We start from the raw sequence: 24,913 nt of genomic DNA, 5'->3' as shown, positions 1-24,913 counted from the left end.
GTCTGACTTCTAATACTGTTGCACAAGGAAGACTACTGTAGAAATTGGAGCAGTATGGCATTAAGGGCAATTTGCTACAATGGATAAAAGGATGGTTGAATGAGAGAAGACAGAAAGTGGCAATCAATGGATACTGCTCTAAGTTGACTAATGTTATTAGTGGTGTCCCTAAGGTTCGGTGTTGAGCCCATTGTTGTTTTGCATATTTATCAATGTATTGATGAAGGTATATCAAGCTTAATGTCAAAGTTTGCAGATGATACAAAGGTTGGCAGGGTTGTCAATAACAGTAATAATAGTATGCTGCAGCAACAGGATCTGGAAAAGTTGGGCAGATGGGCTGAGAAGTGGCAACTGAAGTTTAACGTTAACAAATGCAAAGTACTGCGCATGGATAGAAGTAACCACAGAGAAACGTACCAACTGTGTGGTACTGCACTCGGGGTGGTAGAGAATGAAAAAAGGGCTGGGGGTAATTGTGAAGCCAGATATGAAGTTTTCTTAGAAGTGCAGACAGGCTGTCACAGCCAGTCATGGGGTCTTGTTAATGATATACAGGAATTTTGCTAGTAGGGATGAGGATGTTATGTTGTTGTTGTTATTTGGTTTTTAGGAGCATTAGCAACTAAGGCCATATTGCTCCGGGGATATGCAGTGGTCATTCCCTGACCTTTCCGCATCCTACGTATTTGGTGGTCACGGGCTCGAATAGGGATGAGGAGGTGATTATCGGTTTGTATAAGGCAATGGTCAAGCCATGCCTTGAGTAGTGTATACAGGTCTGGAGACCTCATTTTAGGAAGGATGTAGAATTGCTAGAATGAGTACAGAGAAGGGCAACAAGATTAGTGAATGGAACAAAAGGTTTCTCTTATGAAGAAAGGCTTAAGTTTTGCAATTACAGTGTCTGAAGACTAGGCAAGGTGATCTGATTGAGGTATATAAGGCTTTGAATTATTTGAGCAAATGCCATGTTGATGGGATTCTTCCTCTTGCTCAGATTATGAACCTGAGGGGGCATAAATTCAAATTGAGTAAAGACAGTTGTAGAATAGATATGTAGAAATTTGCCTTTAGCCAGCGGGTAGTTGATTGTGGGAACAAACTTCCATCTGTCATTGTGGAAGTCAATAGCTTAAAAAATTCAAGGAAGAACTGGACAAACTTTTGGAGCAAATGGATGTGTGAAATAATAATAAATTTATAGAAGAACAATTAAAGATATTTATTATTAGGATATAACAAGAAAGTTGGAATTAAACTGTATTTTTTATATGTAACAAAAATAAAATATCATAGACACATTCACTTCTACCTATATTTGAGAGAGTGCATTCAATGTGCTGTAATTTTCAGAATACTGAGGGACAACAACATTCTGAAAATTCATAAACAATGGAAAAGTAAAAGTCTGGAATTCATAGCTAAAAGAAAACACTTACTTTTGGACTGAGCTGTAAATTAGAACAAAATCCAAAACTTTATCAAAAGTTTATTTCATGAATATAAACTAATCTGAATACAAGAAAAGAAGATAAAAATTAAAATGTGTACAAAAATGAAGCATTGCTTCTAATAGCCCAGAGTTCAAACAGTGTGTTGACAGAACTGCAGTTAATCGCATGCGTTAATCTTTACACCACTCAGATAGCAACCACTTAAGAATGGCCACCATTTATTTGCATTTTGAATGCTTGTATGCATAATGGCATGTCACTTGCAGTGCCATTCACTGCTTCTGACAAAAGCAGCAAATATGTTAAATAACATGACACTAGCAAAATGGTGAATTATCAAAAGTTTGAAGCAAAGTGAGAAATACAAAAATTCTTAATTCAGTTAGTGAAGCTGAATCAAAAGTTTTAAACAAAGTGGGAAATATAAAAAATCTTAATTCAGTTAGTGAAGCAATCATTTTAATTTGTGGTGAGCTATTCATGTAATCCATATGGCATACACCTAATGCTGAGTTACTGTATATCTGGCTAACATTCATCCAATGATATGTACATTCTATATTGATATAATTTGGCCAATATAAGTACATAGATTCAGAGCTACATACAGTTTCACACCTTTGATGCACTATGATGTTATCTTTGTAAACAACTGCTGTAATTGTACACCTCTCTTATGCTTGTGACCATCCCAAAGTATTAACAGAAAATTAAATTTATTTATACATTTATGAGATTAGAAATTAATATATCTTATATATCTGAAAGCAAAACTAAAATGAAAGTTACGGTTTTGCTTTCACTATTATTTCAACAGTCTCAAGCATGCTCTGTTGTGGTTACTAACTCCATATATGTGGGCTACAGAGCTTGGCAACCAAGCACCTCAGAGATGACCAAATCCAGGTTTATAGGCTCTGAGAGTGATTAGTAAAATGAATGAAGGCAGAATTCTCAATGTTAGCATTAGTAGAGGCATAAGATGCAAGAAAGCAAGCTTATGAAGCATCAGCCAAAAAAAAAAAAAAAATCCTCCCATTTCATCCCTCCTCCATTCAGTCCAAATGCCTGTCTAGCTCAGCCTTAAATTTATTTAGGCTATTAACTTCCACAACAAAAGATGGAAGTCTTTTGTTGTGGAAGTTTGCACCAATCAACTACCTGATGGCTAAAGGCAAATTTCCACACATTATTCTACAACTGTCTTTCCTCAATTTGAATCTATGCCCCCCTCAAGTTCTTCATCTGAGCAAGAGGAAGAATCCCATCAGCATTCAGCTTGCTCATCCCATTCAAGGCCTTATACACCTCAATCAGATCACCTCGCAGGTGCCTACTCTCCAGGTGCTGCAATTTGCAGAACTTAAGCCTTTCTTGGTAAGCGCATGTGTGTTTCCCCTAACCAATCTTGTTGTCCTTCTCTGTACATGCTCAAGCAAATCTACATCCTTCCTAAAATAAGGCCTCCAGACCTGTATGCAGTACTCTAGGTGTGGTCTGACCATTGCCTTGTATAATGGGATATTCACCTCCCTGTCCCTGCTAGCAAAATTCCTATACATCATTAACAAGACTCCATGACCTGCCCTGGCAGACCATCTGTACTTCCCAGTGAACTTCATATTTGACTGTACAATTGCCCCAGTTCTTTTTCACTTTCCTAAGTGTAGTACCACACAGTTGGTACATTTTTCTTGGGTTATTGCTACCCATATACAGTACTTTGCATTTGTCAATGTTAAACTTCAGTTGCCACTTCTCAGCCCATTTTCCCAACTTATTTAGATCCAGTTGGGGTAGCATACTGTCTTTACTGTCGCATACTGTCGTTAACAACCCTGTCAACCTTCGTATCATCTGCAAATTTGGACATTAAACCTGATATACCTTCATCAATATCATTCATAAATATACAAAACAACAATGGGACCAACACTGAACCCTGGGGAACTCCACTAATAACATTTGACCACAAAGAGGAGCAGTGTCCATTAATTACCACTCTCTGTCATCTCTCTCACTCATCCATCCCTTTATCCAAATTACCCTTAATGCCATACCTCTCCAATTTGTACAGCAGTCTTCCATGTGCAACAGTATCAAAAGCTTTCCTGAAATCCCTGAAGGTCTCATAATTATGGCTAAGGGTTTGCTTACTTCCTTTGCTGCCTCCTTTAATATAACTGGTTAGATCCCATCCACCCCAGGTGCCTTTCTTATGTTTATCTTCAACAATTTCTCTTCTACTTTACTCTCAGTTATTATAAGATTATCTAGCTTACTGCCAGAGTTTAATACACCTCTGGCATTCCCCCTCCCTGAATAACTCCTCGTGTGTGAATGTAGATGCAAAATATTTGTTTAGTTTATTAGCTGCCCGAGCAGTATCATCAACAGTTGAACCTTCAATATCAAGTGGATCATTCTGATTCATCCCCTTCCTTCTAGAGTTTACATAAGTTAAGAACTCTTTGCTGTTTTTCTTTGCATCCGTTGCCAAAGATTTCTCGTAATCTGCCTTCGCCTGCCTAACCTCCTTTGCGACTTGATTACAGACTAGCTTATATTTGCCATAGGCTTCTGTGTCACCTGATACTTTATATGCATCCCATACATTTTCTTCTCTGCCACAAGCCTCATTAATTCATCTGACATCCATTTAGGCCTAAACCTTGAACGGTATTTCTTAGTTGGAATGAAAAGACTAGTAGCCTCCAAAATTAAGTCCCTGAAGGCTTCCCATTTAGAATTCATCATTGGTAACATTATCAATTGATCCCACTGTATAGAATTTAAAAACTGTCTGAGACCCTTTTAGTCACCTTTACAAAAGCAAAAGCCCTTCTCTTTAGCCTTGATGGTAGTCATCTTTAAGTAATTCCAGTACATTTCGGTGTTTATGAATGATATTGATGATGGGATATCAAGTTTAATGTCCAAGTTTGCAGATGATACAAAGGTTGGCAGGGTTGTTAAGGACACTACTGATGCTATGCTGCTGCAACAGGATCTGGAAAGGTTGAACAGATGGGCTGAGAGGTGGCAAATGAAGTTTAACATTGACAAATGTAAAGTACTACATATGGGAAACAGTAACCCCAGAGCAACGTATCAACTCTGCGGTACTACACTGACAGTGGTGGAGAATGAAAAGGACCTGGGGATAATTGTGCAGGCAGATATGAAGTTCTCTGAGCAGTGCAGACGAGCTGAAGAGTAGCTCATGGTCTCTTGTCAATGATATACAGGAATTTTTCTAGCAGGGATAAGGAGGTGATTATTCCCTTGTATAAGGCAATGGTTAGGCCACATCTTGAGTACTGTATACAGGTCTGGAGGCCTCATTTCAGGAAGGATGTGGAGCTGCTGGAACGGGTACAGAGAAGGGCAACAAGATTAGTGAATGGAACAAAGGGTTGCTCTTACGAAGAAAGGCTTAAGTTTTGCAAATTACAGAGTCTGGAGACTAGGCACCGGAGAGGTGATCTGATAGAGGTGTATAAGGCTTTGAATGGTTTGAGCATGCTCAATGCCAATGGGATTCTTCATCTTGCTCAGAATAATCAGCTCAGAGGGCATAAATTCAAATTGAGGAAGGACGGATGTCGGATAGATGTGCGGAAATTTGCCTTTGGCCAGCGGGTGGTTGGTTGGTGGAACCGACTTCCATCACTTGTTGTTGAAGTTGATAGCCTAAACAAATTTAAAGCTCAACTGGACAGGTATTTCGAACGAACGGAGGAGTGAAATGGGAGTGGTGTGTGTTTTTTTTTTTTTTTTTTTTTTTTTTGCTGATGCTGAATAAGCTTGCTTTCTTGCATCATATGCCTCTACTAATGCTAATGCTAATGCTTAACATTGTGATCACTGTCACCCAGTGGTTCCTTTATCTGCAAATTCTTTATGCAAGAATAATCACTGCTGATAATGAGGTCAAGAGTATTACTCCCTCTGGTTGCCTCTCGAACATGTTGCTGTAGAAAACAGGCATCCAATAAATCCACAAAAGTCCTGCTAGTGTGCGAGTGACCAATCCACAAGTGCCAGTCAAAAATCACCCATAAGACATTCTTATTTACTAGTCCACTCTATTTCTCTGCACAATTGCTCATTATACTCATCAGATTCATTAGGCCTATAACACACACCTACTTTCATTTTTCCTTTCCCAGTGCTTATGTCAACACCAAACTGACTCAACGTTGCACTGTCCATCTATGGAACACATAAAATCTAAGGAAGTGCAACTGGATGCACTTCCTTAGATTTTGTGTGTTTCTTAACTAATAGCAGAATCCCTCTTCCCTTCCTATCCTGTCTATCCTTTCTGTACACATTGTATTCCCCAAATTCCACTTCTGCACTGCTTATGTCTGTGTGACACCACGTCTCTGATATCCCAACAATATCTGCCTTTGATGTCTTGACTAGCAGTTCAAGCACATCAAATTTATTAACTATACTCCTAGCAAATTATTACAGGGAATTCCAGAACTCGTGGGTATAAATTCCAATTACATGGGGAAGAGGTTCAGACTAGGTTGTAAGATTAGACAGATTAGACTAGATTTAAGTTTTCTTTTAGCCAGCAAGTCTTTGATTGCTGGAACAGGTAGCCTTCATAGGTAGTTGAGGCTAACAGTTTGGCCTCAACTGAATTCAAAGGTCAACTGAATAGTTACCTATGTGAGGAGTGAAGCAAATAATTTGTATTTCCTTATTGACTCTTTTTTAACCCAGTCTGTGCAGCAAAAGCCTGTGGCTTCCTTGCACTGTATGGCTATTAGTATAATTATTATTACTCTGAGTTTTCCTAAATTATAAGATCTGAAGTAGCCGAGTGATCAAGAGCGAGAGTGCAATAGCATGCGCTCCTTGAGTGGACAGGGGTTGAAGCCCGTGACTGCTAAATACGATTAACATTTGTATTGATGATTTATTGTAAACTCCACTGACCTGGTGGTTGTGGCGGAGTATAAACAAGAACATATAAGTTTACGTGGGAAATTTAAAGCCACTTTTAGTGAATCACAGTGAGAATCCAGAGGCTTACAAAAATGCGTTTAGAGTCTTTACTGCCAGTGATTTTGAAATCAAATAAGAAAGCATGGATTACTGCAACACTTTCCCTGGACCAGTTTCTGCACTATTTTGTACCAGAAGTATAAAAATATTTGTTTGAAAAAGAGCATGGCATTTAAGGAATATGTTAATCCTTGACAATGCTCCTGGTCATTCTTCTCATTGTGGTTTCTCACACTCAAGTCTTGTTCCTTCCCCCAAACACTAATTCCTATGACTTTCATCAACCGGTGAAATACCACCACTTTGCTTATTGGAGGCTTGAAGTGGTGAAACCCATGTTTAGTCTCTAGAGCAAAGTTTCCAGCATCCCCCTCCCCTCTCCCCATACTTCTCCTTCAACCCATGCACGGTACTAAGTACTATAGGTTTTGATACCTTTCGTGTTTGGGGTTCTCATAAAAAAAAAAAATTTAAGTTGCAGGTTTAGCCTGATTCGGTAATTTTCATTCCTGTGATCACGACAGTCGGTCGAAAAGCATTGTCAGCTTCAGGAAGGAAAATCGTTTTGAATATTTTCGTTAGATTCTTTTAATTGCGTTAATTTGAATTTTAATTGTTTTGAATTGATTTTGAATTGTGTTAAATTGATTATTTAATTATTTATATTTTACTTTAATTATTTATATTTTACTTTAATGGACCGGTAAGTTGTCGATTTTTTCGTTTTTTCCGTTTTAATTTCTGGAGGGTATCATACGGAAGTGTTCCACGTACTATATTGAGGTAAACTCCTCTTATTAATTTACTAATTCATATTTAATTTAAAAAAAAAAAAAATTACTTTAAAATCTTCAGGAATGTATCACAGCAAATCACACGAGTTTATAGGGAAAATTAATATTCAGTTAGCGTACATTCAATTAATGTACAACTTCCAAGAATGCATTCCATAAATTAACTTAGCATTAGTGTACTTGTATGTTTGAATGCTAGAATTAATTTTGTCAGTTTTTTTTTTTTTTTTTTATTGGTGTATTCAGTGCATACATGGGGCTGGATTTGTAAAACGATACATGATTACCAAGATATAAAGCAGTTCAATTTTTGTTGACATTTCTCTTTCAGTTAAAATCATTTCCATTCCATTTTCAGAGCTTCTCATTGTAGATTTGAAAGTTCTACTGACTGTAAGAAATTCTTAGGAGCTAAATTATTTTTCTGTGAAAAGAGCTAGGAAATTTCTCTTACACTTGAAATCAGCTGCATTCCAGTGGAAGATATATTTTTTCCTACTCACGTGGCCTAACAATTTTGTCTCAAATATCTTTAAAATTTCATCAGGCCTAGCATTATACAAAATTTAGTGCAGTTAAGAACTGCAAAGAAATCTAAATACCTCAACAGAATTACATCCTCAGAAAAAAGTCAGTAATCATTTACAAATTTTGTAGTGCACAGAAGAATTGGCTCAGTTTAAAACTCATATAAAATTTAGAAAGCTGAAGCAACAATTTCTGTCACTGCAAATATAATGGCCTTCACTCTTATAAGAGATACTAACCTATGATAAAAATTCATTGAAATAAAGAAGTAATTTGATGTATATGCTCATTATATTTACCTCTTCTTTCACTTTCATGGTTAAAGAGAATTCCATTGACAGCATACATGTTATATGCTTCCCTATAGTTAACAACTATCCAATATGCATACAACTTGGCTACTCCTGAAGATGGGGGAAAAAAATTCATAAATAATATGATTAAAACAGCAAATGACTTAAGAATGATAAAGAATATGCTTTAATTTATTTTTAGAAGTTTGTCTATCATAAACTATCCTACCCTTTTAAAATTATTATTTGTATTTTAGTTTTCAGTTGTAATTTTAATTACACAACACTTTCTTTGAGAAAAATGCTACATGTTCACCTTGCAAATGAATTGTAATTCTATGTTTCAAGATAATGAAGTCAATGTAGTGCCCCAAATAATCTTTCTTTACTTTCTACATATTCCCTACATGTTCTCAATCACATACACACACACACGTGCACCTACATGCACACAAACACACATGTGCACTAAAGGAAGAAAGGGGAGGAAAGAAATAGAAATATTTTTTCTGTTCATCCATATCTTATAGCATCTAACAGGTTAGATGCTATAAGATATGAATGGTTTTCCAACTAAAGGAAGAAAGGGGAGGAAAGAAATAGAAATATTTTTTCTGTTCATTCATATCTTATAGCATCTAACCTGTTAGATGCTATAAGATATGAATGGTTTTCCGACCTCATGGTAATTTAGACTGGGTTAGACACAATTTATCCCTAGCGAAATCATTCTGTGACTCCCTTATAATTTTGTTCCTGTGTGGGTGATCCACTAAGTTAACAGACTCCACACTTTTCCATGACACAGAAGTCAGTTTTACAGGTCTGTGGTTACTTATTACCTTCTCAAAATTACTTCATGAACTAAAAAGATATTTGCATATCACAAATCTTTTATTACATTATTGGAGCAGCTTTGAAGTTGGGTCACTTGTTTTACTCTCCTCTTTCATTATAACTGGATAAATCACACAACTGTTGCTGCAGTGCTCATTTTTAAACAACATTGTGTATTAGTATTAATACAGGCAAATTGTTGCAAGGAAGCCAGGCTTATTTATTATTAGCCTTAAAAAAAAACACAATAATTAGTTTCATCCAACTATCAGTTTAAATTTCCATGTGTCTTTTGTTCATATTTCGATCATCCTAAAGCCAACTAATATTTAACAATAATTCAAATTCATTAAATTTGATTACTATAGTCCTGGCATTGGTATATATACACCTAAAGATCATATTACCATTGTACCAAAAGTTATTAATTCCTAAATTCGATATTCCTATAAATATCACAAACTAGTAATGAAGATATAATTGATACCATGTTGGACCTTGACAATTAATGTGGCTATTAAATGCGTGTTAAATGCCAGGTGTGACTATTAAATAATGAGACAGCATGTGCAACCACTATACATGAAGTGCCACCTGTGAAACAAAGGCACAGCAGCTGACCTTTAACCTCTTCTTAGTTATCTGCCAAGTCACATTTTAACAAGCTCATTCACTTTATAGTGAGACAGGTTTTCATTACCTTCTGTTTTTGTAGTTTGCTGGAAAAATAACAGACAAAAGAATCAAACAAATCAACCTCCAATTAACAAAACTACAGAAAATGCCAACTGAAAGCTATGAGTTATATGTCAAGTTTAAGGGGAAGATACTAAGTCAAGAGTTTGTGTTTAAATGGCATAAAAGATTTTTAGAAGGAAGAGGGAATGTAGAAGATGTTGTACAACCAGGCCATCTGGTATCCATAAAAACTGATTAAAATGTGGATCAGGTAAGGACATTGATTAGAAATGATCATCATTTAAGCATTACAATGGTTGCATCAGAACTCAATATGGACAAAGAAACAGAAAAATTTTAACTAAAAATTTAGGAATGAGAAAAGTGTGTGCCAAGATGTGCCAAAAATTTGAATGAAGATTAGAAAATAAGAAGACTCCAAGTTTGTGAAGGTGTTCTGAAAAAAATTGAAGATGATCCAGACTTTCTGAGTACTGTAATTACCTGTGATGAAAGTTGGCTGTTCCAATACAACCCAGAAACTAAAAGACAGTCAATGTAATGGAAGACAACAATCTCCCACATAAAAAAAAAAAAAAAAAAAAAAAAGCAGCAAGAATATCAAAAATGAAAACCATGCTTCTTGTTTTCTTCAATATTAAAGGATTTATTATGGCTGAATACATCCCACCCAACTCAATAAAACATAGTACACTGAAGTTATGACAGAGCTGCATGAAAAAATTCAAAGGAAGAGACCTGAATTGTGGAAGGATGGTTGGATGTTCCATCAAGACAATACTCCAGCACACAACATGCTCTGTTAACCAGTTTCTGGTCAGAAAGAAAATCTGAGTGTGAACATGCCCTACTTGTCAGATTTAGCCCCTTGTGATTTTTTTTTATCTTCTCCAACTTGAAAGCGTACTTAAGGAAACCCACTTTCAGAACACTGAATACATTCAGAAAAAAATGACTGAAGTGTTAAAAGGGCATACAGAAGATAACTTCCAGAAATGTTTCTGTGCTTGAAAGAAATGCATGGAACAGTGTGTGTGCAAGCCCAAGGCAATTATTTTTAAGGGGATAACTTATAAGGTATGAAACACTCATTATATTTATTTTATTGCAACAGTCTCATTATTTAATAGCCACATCTTGTAAGCTGAAAATGGATTAATCAAAATTTACACACACATTTAACTAAAATATGCGGATATAAATATATATAAAACTGATTGCCATCTTTACACATTGATAGGTACTTTGAAAGAGACCAACCCTTATCAATGCATAAAGTAAAAATCTATCATTTTTAAATTCTTTGTAATATGATATTGAGACTATGGTATAGCCTTTTAGCCAAATGAAGGAAGGTGCATGGCAGTAAGGCAAACTTACTTTCAGTAATGCTTCATGACGTGTAAATCAACACATGTATATAATTAGTTAATCATGAATTCAACTTAATCATGGGTATGGTAATGTTTAGTATACAATGATTAGTTAGGCCTGCGTAGCTCAGTGGTCAGGAGCAAGAGTGCATAGCACACGTTCCTTGAGTGGACCGGGGTTCAAGCCCGTGACTACTAAATACGATAAATATTTGTATTGACGATTTTTTGTAAACTCTACTGACTTGGTTGTCGTGCCGGAGTATAAACAGAAAATTTATTTATTTAATTAATCTTGGTTTAACTAAATCATGAATTTTTCTAATTGTGCAATAATTAACAGACATTTCTGAAATTTTCTGTGGAAGAATTCAAAGAAAACATTTGAAACAATTATTAGGAGTTTCAGGTGTATGGACATAGGGTTGATGAAGAACAAATTGCTAAAAAAAATTGTGGGTGTCAAAATGATCCCTACTTGACTAACACCAGGTTAAAGATCCTGCGAAGATATTCAACAATCTGCAGCGGGAGGGGGGGGTAAAATTCATAGTTTTTATCTCTACCACAGAAATAAAAGAAAGGACAAAATTTTTCTCCTAATATCATAAATTAGCTATTTTTTTATAATTTTTAAATTCCACAATCTGCAGGGCAGATCCAATAGAATGTTGGTATTTGGTTAATTGGATCCAATACAATGTTCATATTTGTGAGTTATGATGTTGATGATGATTTAGCACTATCTGTTTTTGACAAAAGACATTTTAGAATTCTCCACTAATATTGTCTGGCCACTATGACAGCAACAAAGGAACTGGATGCGAAAAATAATTTTGATATCATATACTTTGATTTCAGAAAAGCTTTTGATACTGTTGCACATAAAAGACTTCTATACAAGTTGGAGCAGTGTGGCATTAAGGGCAATTTACTGCTATGGATAAAGGGATGGATGAGTGGGAGGACACAGTGGGTGGTTATCAATGCCCACTGATCTTCTTGGACAAATGTTATTAGCAGAGTCCTCCTCGGGTTCAGTGCTGGGCCCATTGTTGTTTTCTGTATTTATTCATTCACTGATGAGGGCATAAGGCCAGAAGGGTGGTTAATCACAGTAATCTACTAGGTGGTAGATGACTCTCATCAACTGGTGCAATACCACCACTTTGCTTATTGGAGGCTTGAAACAGTGAAACCCATGTTTAGTCTCTAGAACAAAGTTTCCAGCATCCCCCCCCCCCCACACACTTCTCTTTCAACACATGCACAGTACTAAGCACTATAGGTTTTGATACCTTTTTGTTTGCGGTTTTCGTAAAAAAAAAAAAAAATTAGGGTAAGCTATTATAACAAGAATTAGACAAATTAGGCAGACAGCTGATGAGAAGTGGCAATTAAAGTTGAATATTCACAAATGAAAGATACTTAATACTATATAATAGTAGTAATCCCAGATTATCATACCATGCTGTTTGTTATTTTGTTATTTGGTTGTTTTTTTTTTTTTAGGAGCATTAGCAACTAAGGCCATATTGCTCCGGGATATGCGGTGGTCATTCCCTGACCTTTCTGCATCCTCCATATTTGGTGGTGAGAGGCTCGAACCCCGGTCTAATCAAGAAGCGTGTGCTACGCACTGCTGCTCCTTCCCACCTGGCTACGGAGGCACCTATCATACCATGCAGCATCACCCACAGGGTAGTAGAAATTGAAAAAGATCTAGGGTAAATGTGAAATCAAATGGGTGACCACCCAGGTGTGAACCAACGTAAGCAGGGGTCAAGGTGTGGCACCCACACCACATGGAGAAATGCCACTCCTCTGTGTTACCAGGCAATACTAGTTGGTAGATGATTCTCATCAACCGGTGCAATACCACCACTTTACTTATTGGAGGCTTGAAGTGGTGGAACCCATGTTTAGTCTCCAGAGCTAAGTTCAGGTCAACCATTCCCCATCTCTTCCATCATGAACTAGGACTGATGACTTTTCAGATTATGATGACATCATGGTGAGATCCAATCTTCCTTACATTTTGAGGGTACAGCTCTAAAACAGTATTCGCAGGCCGGTAGCGAATACTTTGGTTAGCAAACAAAAAAAAAAAAAAAAGTAACAAATAGAGGTAAAATTAATTATTTCAGTTTTTTCAAATTTAATTGTTATTTATTTATTTTTTTAATGCCCTGTATATAATACTAGTTACATGTCCCAAAATTCTGAAAAGGATATGTAATATCCCCTATGTCCCCAACCTCACACAGGATGTTTATATAAAACTTACCATAAGGAGAGCGGGGATAAAATGGGGTAGTTTCTTTCTGTGGTATTTCTTGTACTTTTCCAAATAACTCACTTGTAGAAGCTTGATAAAATCTCACAGTCTTATCCAATCTACATGTGCGCAGAGCATCTAAAACTCGTAGAGTACCCAGAGCATCAACATTAGCTGTATATTCACTAAGATCAAAGGAAACCTATAAAAAGCCAAAATATACACAAATAAATTTTATTATTATTTTTTTCTAAATCAAAAAAATACCATGACATAAAGCACTTCTAGAGAAGAAATGCTGATTACAATACAAATGTTTCATTTTTCGACTCTTGTATAACCTACTTTCTGGCTTCTGAAAGTTATTGATGTATTGAACCACAATGAGAATAATTATTATCAAAGATATATTACGACTGGATTTCAATTTATTATTTAATTATGTAATGTTGTCAGCTGGTTAGTGTTAACCAGCTGACAACTCATCAGGCTATATGCCGTGATCAGTTGTCAGCTGCTACACAATCAGGGTACTTACCCAGCCACCGATGAAAGCCCAAATAGTCCTGAAACAGCTATCTGATTGGTGGTATACACTGATAATAAGTAACAATAATATTCTCTAGTAACAATAACCAAATAGGCAACTTGTTGTGAAGGCATCCACAATATGAATTGTAATGAAAGAATGCTGCTATAATAACTTCAGTTAATTTACTGCATATAGACACAGTGCAATTGCACTAAACTTATATGTTATATGTATTAGAAGTGCTGGTTAAGATATTCAAGGTGGATATTGTTGGGATATCAGAGACGTGGTGTCACACAGATATAAGGAATGCAAAATTGGAATTTAAGGAGTACAATGTGTACAGCAAGGATAGACAGGGAGGAGGGGTTATGCTGTTAGTTAAGAAACACATAATCTAATGAAGTGCATCCAGTTGACATAGATGGACAGTGCACTGTTCAGTCAGTTTGGTGTGACATAAACACTAAGAAAGCAAAAATGAAGGTAGGAGTTTGTTATAGGCCTGTCTTATAATGGGGGGATTTTAACTTCCCAGTTATAGACTGGAACTTGTGGATTGGTCACTCGCACACTAGCAAGGCTTTTGTGGATTTATTGGATGATTATTTTCTACAGCAGCATTTTAGAAAGGCAACAAGAGGAAATAAAATTCTTGATATGATTACCAGCAGTGATTATTCATGCATTAAGTATTTGCAAATAAAGGAACCACTAGGTGGCAGTGATCATAGCGTGCTGATTAGCATTAGCAAGGACACATGATGCAAGAAAGCAAGTTTATATAGCATCAGCCAAAAAAAAAAAAAAAAAAAAAACACACACCACCTTCTCACTTCACTCATCCTCCCGCTCCAAATGTTTGTTTAGCTCTGCCTTGAATCTGTTTAAGCTATCAACTTCTACAATGGCAGATGGAAGTTTGTTCCAGCAATAAACCACCCACTGGCTAAAGGCAAACTTCTGCACATCTATCCTACAACTGTCTTTCCTCAATTTGAATTTATGCCCTCTCAGGCGATTATTCCAAGGTGGTTATTAATCCCACATTCTGATGTGGGAGTTATTCAAAGATGTAACTACCATTGAGGATAAAGGGAAGGGTTTTTGCTTTCATAAAGGTGACTACAGTAGTCTCAGACAGTTTTTAAATTCAATACGATAGGACCAACTGATAATGTTAGCAATGACAAATTCTAAGTGGGAAGCATTCAAGGAAGTAAATTTGGAAGCAAACTAGGCTTTTTGTTCAACTAAGAAATACTGTTCTAAGTTTAGGCCCAAATGGATGTCATATGAACTAATGAGACTTGTGGCAGAGAAGAAAAATACATAGGATGCACAAATTGTCAGGCAACACAGAAGCCAATGGTAGATAGACACTAATCTGTAATCAAGTCGAAAAACGAGGTTAGGCAAGCAAAGGCAGATTATGAGAAATCTTTGGCAAAGTATGCAAAGAAAAACAGCAAAGACTTCTTTACTTATATAAACTCTAAAAGGAATGGGATGAATCAGATTGGTCAGCTTGATATCAATGGTTTGGCTGCAGATGATCAATCTCAGATAGCCGCCAAACTAAATGATTATTTTGCATCTACATTCACACATAAGGAGGAGGGCCAGATGTATATTAAACTCTAACAGGGAGTTAAATGATTTTGTCAAAACTGATAGCAAAGTGGAGGAGAAATTGTTGAAGTTAAACATAAGGAAGGCACCTGGGGTGGGTGAGATCTATCCAGTTATATTAAAGGAGGCAGCGAAGAAAGCATTTAGCCTTAGCCATAATTATGAGAGCTTCCTTGGACTCAGGAGAGGACCCCAATGAATGGAGGTGTGCAAATGTATCCCCAATTCACAAAGATGGGTTCAAAAGGTGACACAAGTATATATATAACTGTTAGGTTAACTTGTGTTCTGGGGAAAATAACAAAGTCACTGGTTAAAAAAGCATTGCAGGCCAAGACTGTAGTAATAGTTAAGACACAGCATGGGTTTGTTAAATGGAGGTCTTGTGTAACCAATTTAATTGGATACTATGATGTGGTCACAAAGGAAATGGATGAAAAAAATAATTCTGATTTTTATCATATACTTGGATTTCAGGAAAGCTTTTGACACTGTTGCACATGGAAAACTACTGTACAAATTGCAGCAGTATGGTATTAAGGGGAAGTTGCTTCAATGGATAAAAGGATGGTTGAGTGGGAGAAGACAGAAAGTGGTAGTTAATGGATGCTGCTCTAAATGGACTAATGTTATTAGTGGCGTTTCTCATGGTTCGGTTTTGTGCCCATTTCTGTTTTGTATATTTATCAATGATATTGATGAAGGTAAATCAAGCTTAATATCAAAGTCTGCAGATGATACAAATTTTGGTAGGGTTGTTAATAACAGTAATGACAGTATGCTGCTGCAACAGGATCTGGAAAAGTTGGGCAGATGGGCTGAGCAGTAACAACTGAAGTTTAACATTGAAAAATGCAAAGTACTGCATATGGATAGCAGTAACCCCCAGAAAAATGTACCACCTGGGTGGTGTTACACTCAGGGTAGTGGAGAATGAAAGAGACCTGCGGGATAACTGTGCAGTCAGATATGAAGTTTTCTGAGCAGTGCAGACAGGCTGCCAGAGTAGGTCATCTGGTCTTGTCAATAATATACAAGAATTTTGCAAGCAGAGATAAGGAGGTGATTATCCCCTTCTATAAGGCAATGGTCAGGCCACACCTTGAGTAATGCGTACAGGTCTGGAAGCCTCATTTTAGGAAGGATGTGGAGTTGCTAGAACAATTACAGAGAAGGGCAACAAGACTGGTGAGGGGAACAAAGTGGTACGAAGAAAGGATTAAGTTCTGCAAATTGCGGGTTCTGGTGACTAAGCACCTGCAAGGCAATCTGACTGAGGTGTATAATGCCTTGAATGGATTGAGCAGGCTCAATGCTGATGGGATTTTTCCCCTTGCTCAGATTAGAAACCTGAGGGGACATAGATTCAAACTGAGGAAAGACAGTTGTAGAATAAATGTGCAGAAATCTGCCTTTAGCCAGTGGGTAGTTGATTTCTGGAATAAACTTCCATCTTGTTGTGGAAGTTGATAGCTTAAATAAATTTAAGGCAGAACTAGAGAAACATTTGGAAAGAATGGATCAGTGAAATGAGAAGGGTTTTTTTTTTGGCTGATGCTGTATAAGCTTGCTTTCTTGCATCATATAGCTCTACTAATGCTAATGTCTGCAAATTTTCTTGCAGTCTAACATTTTTGTCCTGAATTTTTAAGTATGTACTGAAAGATTAAGTTTTCACAGAGTTTACCAGAATATTAACAAAAGATATATGAAATAAAATGAAGCTTCTATAACAAAAATGGTAAGCAAATTGAACAAAAGAGTTAAATACAAAATGATTATAATTCATAACTTACAGTGAAAAACTAATAATCAGAGATTTCCTGCATGGCAAAGTTTTGTCCATGTTCTCATTTGTGGCTACACTAGAACATTTTTCGGGCACCTCCGTAGTCAGGTGGGAAGGAGCAGCAGTGCGTAGCACACGCTTCTTGATTATACTGGGGTTCGAGCCCCTCACCACCAAATATGGAGGATGGGGAAAGGTCAGGGAATGACCACCACATATCCTGGAGCAATATGGCCTTAGTTGCTAATGCTCCTAAAAACCAAATAACTAACTAACTAACTAGAACATTTTTATCATTACAACAGATGATAAGTTTACATATGCCAACAATATAAACTTATTTATGAAATGACGAGACTTGTCAAATCTACCATATATCCACCTTGAAAATTCAGTGCAAAGGCATATGAAAGAACTGATTTAAAATTAAAGCCTGAAAAAAAAAAAAAAAAAAACCAGCACTCAACAGTTTCAAAAAGGAGAGTGATAAATAAAATTAATTATTATGCCAGGGATACAGACATGGACTCAGTTTCATATCATTGTGAATTTAGGGTTCTTCTGGGATCGTCACTTACCAATGTGGGCTATTAGGAGACACTAGTGGATACTGAAAGTATGCACGTTACATTATGTTCAAAAATACCAATCGGCAATTCCATCATATATTGCTATAGTCTGGTCCTCTGCCACATAACCAGTTTTAAAAATTATATAACATCACTTCGACAGTTATCCCTTCAAGATTTCTATATCAATACTTCACACCAACCTTTATACTATACCACAGACTTTGGCTGAGAACCATTACTTCTACCTAAGTTAATAATAATAATAAAAAGTCTGACACTCATATATATTCCGAATGTTTTCAAATTTCAACAATATTAAAAGTACTGATATTGTTGTTGCGGTGGTAGGGTTTTAGAAGCATTAACGACAAGGCTTGATTGCTGGAACAGACTTCTAATTGTTGTTGTGGAAGTTGATAACTTAAATAAATTTAGGGCTGAAGTAGACAAACATTTGGAGTGACTGGATGGGTGAAATGGAAAGGAGTTTTTTTTTTTTTTGGCTGATGCTGAATAAGCTTGCTTTCGTGCATCATATTCCTCAACTAATGCTAAGGCCATATTGTTCCGTGTATACTGTCTGTAAATTGCATGTGTTTTGTGGTCAATTTTCTGTTTACTGGATGAAAAAATGCATTTCCGGGAGAAAAACCACGCTACTCTCACCTGAGACTGACAAACTCAGCCATGTTGTGAAAAAGGCCAATAAAAAATCCTTGAGTCATCAACAGGACTCGAACACTGGTCTTTTCCACCCAGTGTGGGGAGGATGGCAATTCTACCAACTGTGCTACCCACGAGCAGGGACGTTCCTAGGGTATGTGGCAGCCCGGGTGCCAATCGCAATTTGGCATCCCCCTCAAAATTTTCTTTATATGTGTATGTAAGTTTCAGGTTTTCGGGCATCCCTTGAACGTTGCCACCCGGGTGCAGTGTACCCTTTGCGCACTTGGGATGGCCTGCCCCTGTCCACATTGGCTTGTTATTATTAATGAACTGTAATGAAAATGCCCTAATCTGCTAAGGTCAATTATATATAGTATCATCTCCAAAATTAGATATTACATAATAATATAGAAACTAAACTAGCCTATAACATACATAGGTTAGTCTCCTATTTGGCTGACCTATATATATGCAAAAGTTAGGTATTGATACTAAATAACAAGTTTGTTGTTTTGTAGTAGGATTTTAGGAGCATCAGCGACTAAGGCCATATTGCTCCGTATACTATCTGTAAATTACATCTGCTTTGTGGTCGATTTTCTGTTTGCTGGATGGAAAACCTAAGTTCCAGGAGTTAAAAACCATGCTACCCTCATCTGAGACTGATTATCTCAGCCACATTGTGAAAAATGCCTATAAAAATTCCTCATGTCATTGACAGGACTTGAACTCAGCTCTTTTCCACCGGGTGTGGGGAGAACAGCGATTCTACCAACTGTGCTACCCACGAGGGCAACAAGTTTGTGTTGTGGGTCAAAGTGAATTGAATTCCTTTGTGACCAATTTACTTCCAATCAGTTGAGAACAAGACATTCTTCAAAATGCAAGTAAATGAAGTCTGAACATAATTCTAAAATAACATTTTTATTAACTGCCTAAACATTCTTTAAGCAGTGTGCAATATGTAATTCACTATAAGTATTCTAAATCTCTTTCTGAATGTAATATTACATTCAGATTGTAGCATAAAAAAAAGTAGTATGGCTGTTCAGGAGTACACCTAATATCAGTTGTAACTTGTTAAAAAAATAAAATAAAAATAATAAAATAACATTATGCAAGATGTTTCATTTACCTTTACATGACTCTGAGCTCCAAGATTATATACTTCAGTAGGTTGGATCTTGCTGATAAGTTTTACAAGGCACGTACTATCAGTCAGATCTCCATAATGTAATTTCATAGCTAAAAAAGAAAAAATAAATAATTCAGCATATATTACATTGAAACCGTATGCTATTTTTAAAGAGCAACCAGTTCAACTTTCTTAAGCAGGAAAATATCTTAAAAGGATGGATCTAATTTTGAACTAATCCTTAAGTAAGTACACCAGTTAATTTCCATCCTATTCAATGGAGATTTCTTTCATTTTTAATTGAAAATTGAGGTAAAAACTTTTCTTGAAAAGTCAAGTTATAAAGAGAGCAGTTCAGAATGAAAAAATTGAAAAAAATTAGGTTAATGGATACTCCAAATATCATGGGCTACTCAAGAACCAAATCATTTCCAAAATTATTTTATTAAAACTGAAAACTGTTCTGAGTGTGTTTGCCATGGTTCTTTAACAAACAAATTCAAGGAAAGGAAAAAGGAACTTCTCATTGTACTGAATTCGTTAATTCCATAAACCCTGTGGAGCAATTCCCTTCCAAGGGTGAAACACCACACTGTGTTAGTTTTATCAGACTGATCAATATGAAGGTAGTGCTCCATCTTACATATTTTACATCTGGTTATCAGCAGTGATCACTTATGTATTAAGAATTTGCAGATAAAGGAACCACTAGGTAGCAGTGATCACAGTGTACTGATATGGGATTTACTTAAAAGATATAATTACCATCAGGGGTAAAGGAAAGGGTTTTTGCTTCCATAAAGGTGAGTACAGTGGTCTCACAGTTTTTAAATTCTGTACAGTGAGATCAACTGATGATGTTACCAACAGCAAATTCTAAGTGTGAAGCATGGAAGCTACTAAAAGTTTCATACCTATTAAGAAATATTGTTCAAGGTTTAGAACTAAATGGTTATCAAATGAACTAATGAGACTCGTGACAGAGAAGAAAAATGCATGGGATACATATAAATCAGGCGATACAGAAGCCTATGGCAGATATAAGCTAGTTTGTAATCAAGTCACAAAGGAGGTTAGGCAGGCAAAGGCAGATTACTAGAAATGTTTGGCAAAGGATGCTAAGAAAACCAGCAAGGATTTCTTTACTTATATAAACTCTAAAAGGAAGGGAATGAATCTAATTGGTTCACTTGATATCGATGGTTCGACTGTTAATGATCCTGCTCAGATAGCAAACAAACTGAATGAGTATTATGCATCTACATTCACACATGAGGAGTTATTAAGGTTTCAAAAGGGCAGAAGGTTATCAAATTGTAGAAGGCTGCTTAATGATTTTGTATTAACTGAGAGCACAGTGGAGGAGAAATTGTTGAAGTTAAACATACGAAAGGCACCTGGGGTGGATGGGATCTATCCAGTTATATTAAAAGAGGTGGCAAAGGAAGTAAGCAAACCTTTAGCCATAATTATGAGAGCATCCTTGGACTCAGGGGAGGTCCCCACGGACTGGACAGGTGCAAATGTATCCCCAATTCACAAAGGGGATCAAAGGGTGACACAAGTAATTACAGACCAGTTAGTTTAACTTCTGTTCCAGGTAAAATAATGGAATCACTAGTTAAAGATGCATTGCAGGATCATCTAGACAAGACTGCAGCAATAATTCAGACACAGCATGGGTTTGTTAAGGGAAAACCTTGTCTGACAAATCTGATTGGTTATTATGATGTGGTTACAAAGGAATTGGATGCAAAAAATAATTTTGATATCATATACTTGGATTTCAGGAAAGCTTTTGACACTGTTGTACATGGAAGACTACTGTACAAATTGGAACAGAATGGTATTAAGGGTAAGTTGCTACAATGGATAAAAGGATGGTTGAGTGGGAGAAGACAGAGGGTGGTAATCAATGGGTGCTGCTCTTTGTGGACTAATGTTATTAGTGGAGTCCCACAGGATTTGGTGTTGGTCCACTGTTGTTTTGTATATTTATCAATGATATTGATGAAGGTATATCTGACTTAGTGTTGAAGTTTGCAGATGATACAAATGTTGGCAGGGTTGTTAATAACAGTAATGGCAGTGTGCTACTGTAACAGGATCTAGATAATTTGGGAAGATGGGCTGAGAAGTGGCAAATGAAGTTTAACATTGACAAATACAAGGTACTCTATATGGGTAGAAGTAACCCCAGAGGAACGTACCAACTGTGTGGTACTACACTTAAGGTGATAGAAAATGAAAAAGACCTGGGAGTACCGTATTTTCCGGCTTATAAGACGCACGGGCATACATACCCTAGTTTTGGCCACATATTTTGGAAAAAATAATAACCATTATGTTATCCTTCGATACTGTTTACGGTGAAACTAAGAAGTGATCTTTTACCGACTGATGTAAACAAATATGGCGACATGGCATGATACAGGACGTATTCAGGGGGGAGGTATTAAAAATAAATTAAATGGAGTTAGATTTAATTATTGCAAATTCTATTACTTGTAATTTAAAGGCAATTGTGTAGCAATGCCTTCTCAACAACTCCATCATAACAGGATGTCCTGAAATTTATAAAAAAATTATTGATAAAGAAAATAATAATAATAAAATTAAATACGGTAATATATTTTTCTCAAAATAATGGTATACGCTTGGGTAAATGTTCAACCAATAATGAAATGTTTGTTCCTGAAAAAAGCTGACAGAAGTAACGTAACAGAAATTCTTACTCACCCTAAGACAAATACGGGCGTCACTTTATAAAAGACAGTTGGAACTGAAAAATCCCGATCCAGTCTAATTAGCCCGCCATACCATAAAAGCGCGATCATAGAGGAATACCATAAAAGCGCGAGATCCTTTTATAGAGGAAGCAAACACATGGGAAAATGAAACAAGTTTTTACTTATGTCTGATTGTGAGATTCATATTACACAGATTTCAACAAAAATTTTTTCCACGAAAAAAAGATTACTGGTATGTATTGTTGCCATAGATTGTAACTAGGGCTTGCATAAAACCGAGAAATTTCAAAACCGAGCTTAACCGAAGTTTACTCATAAAACCGGTTTTAAAACTGATTTTCTCAGACTTAGAGAAAATAATTAAAAGCTTATAACACAGGTATTTATTTTATCTTGGGTAGATTTTACAAATCATAATCAAATCTTTTAAACAAAATCTATCACCTCATAAAGTAAAAAAAAATAAAAATAAATTAAAATGCTCCAAAAAAGTAACTAGCTTGAGATTAAACAAAATTACAAATTGTATTCAAATCCTTTGAATAAAAACTATCTTTTCGTATAGTAAACAAAAAAATAATAAGCCCTATAATAATAATAATAATAATAAATAAATAAAAATAATGTGAAAAAAAACAGCTTAAAGTATTTGTAAAATACTTTACAAATAGTAAAGTATTTAAAAATAAATACTTTACTATTTATTGCTCAGCTTTTTTCTGAAAATGATCTTTAAAAAAACAGTATATTAATCATTTTTCCTGATAGACTTGACCTTATTTTTGTGTTAAAGAGACCAGTGATCGAAAACACTCTCTCAGATTGGACACTTGTTGGTTTAATGGTCAGTAGTGCTCTATAAACTTTCTCCAGCTTTTCACTTCTACTGCTAGTTGCCTTCAAAATTTTAAATTCTTTGCCGATTTCCAATTCACTCAGATATTTTGAAGGCTCTTCAGTTAATCTCTTTATTACACTATCATACTCTCGCATGAGTGTATCTCCAACATCGGAACTAGACAAGTCTTTGTTTTCTTCTAAAAGAACAGTTCGTTTATTTTCAGTTTCTTCATTCAACGCTAAGACTCCTTCGGAATGTTTTGCAAATAATCTCTGATAAATCTCTTCAGCATGCTTTTTCAAAACTTGCTTACTTGGAAAATCAAAAGTTCTTGAACCTGAATCTTCTTTCCTAAACTTTTTGGGGTTGTGTAGATAGCTCAGCAAAGCCACAGTTGGGCAATTTCGTCTTGCATTGTAACGCTGCAAAAGGCTTTGGTGAAACTTTAAAGCAAATGGGTTTTCTGCTGTATCAAGCTTAGCCAGCAGAAATTCTATTGAAGACTCTGCTTTAAGTAAGTCTGTATCTTCTAAGGTTATAGCCTTCAGAATCATTTCAACTGGTCGCAAAGTTTCACATAGCAATTCAAGTGTTTTACAGTCATCGTCAGACAGCTTCAGTTGATAGTACTGCACATAGAGCATTTGGAATGCAATTTTTCAATTTCAAAAATCTCTCAATCATATAGAATGTGCTATCCCATCTAGTCTTGCAATCTAATATAAGTTTATATTCTTTCTTATTAAATTTTGCTTTAACAAAATTTTGTAATATGTCATTTTTGGTAGGCGATTTTCGAAAAAGCTTGCAACTTTTTCCGACTTTGTTAATAGTTTGTGCAATATTGGCCATTGGATTGAATAAATAAATGAGCTCATCGGTAAAGTCGGTTTGATAAAGCATGCCTTGCTGTCTTTCTTCAACTTCATCATCACTACTTTCTTCATTATTTTCATTTTCTTCATTGTCTTTGGGAGACTCAGAGACTGTGGCACCACAATTGATTGCTTTTTCATAAAGTACATCTATAACTGACAGATGTATACAATGGGCTATACATTGTTGATGATTAGGCGTAATTTACTTGCCAAACTTAATCATCATTGCTGCTCCATCGGTGGTGCAGGCAACAATATCCTCATCCAAATTCAAACCAAATTCCTTCAAGTGTCCATTCACAATTTGCTCAGTTCTTCTGCTATCAAGTGAACCATTAATCTCAATAAGACCTAACGACCAATGATTGTCTTTTGAATGCACATTTATATTCATATACCTTTTATTTTGTATAGACGTATATTCGTCTAGAGTCAATGAATACCGTGCACCCAAAACCAATGAATTTTTGAAATGCTGAATGAGTTCTTCTTTCTTAGTTTTATAATAATTCAGAACCATATTTTTAATGCCATTCACTGAGACTGGTGGTAATTTATCATATTTATTTCTCTGAAGGTGAAGGCTTGATTGTATAAACTCACTCTTGGCAATTGAATTAAAAGAAAATCCATCTAAAGCAACTAATTTTGAAATCTCTTCTTCCATAGATTTTTTAACAATAAAGTTTTTTTAATGTTCTTACCATTTTTACGGGAGGTTCACTGTTATCTTGTTTAATGTCAATCTGATGCATTTTCTTTAAATGCAACATCAAAGATGATGTAGATCCTCCAGACGACTTCATTATCTTCTAACATTTCGAACATTGTGCT

At 35.9% G+C, this 24,913-nt stretch overlaps 1 protein-coding gene across 1 annotated transcript in view; it reads right to left on the bottom strand.

Annotated features, from left to right (window-relative positions):
• Gmd (GDP-mannose 4,6 dehydratase) overlaps positions 1-24,913 on the bottom strand; it is an 86,227-nt gene that overhangs the window by 39,675 nt on the left and 21,639 nt on the right. The window contains exons 3-5 of the mRNA XM_090378607.1: positions 19,611-19,720; positions 13,294-13,486; positions 8,104-8,208 (exon numbers count right to left, since the gene is read on the bottom strand). Of these exons, the coding sequence (XP_090234733.1) occupies positions 8,104-8,208; positions 13,294-13,486; positions 19,611-19,720 (408 nt within the window). The remainder of the gene's footprint in view (positions 1-8,103; positions 8,209-13,293; positions 13,487-19,610; positions 19,721-24,913) is intronic.

This window comes from Mastigoproctus giganteus, chromosome 7 (genome assembly GCF_048544385.1).
Source record: "Mastigoproctus giganteus isolate SK-2022 chromosome 7, ASM4854438v1, whole genome shotgun sequence".
Lineage (NCBI taxonomy): Eukaryota > Metazoa > Arthropoda > Arachnida > Uropygi > Thelyphonidae > Mastigoproctus > Mastigoproctus giganteus.
The sequence above is the reverse complement of the archived record's forward strand: the minus strand, read 5'-3'. Positions and strand labels throughout refer to the sequence as shown.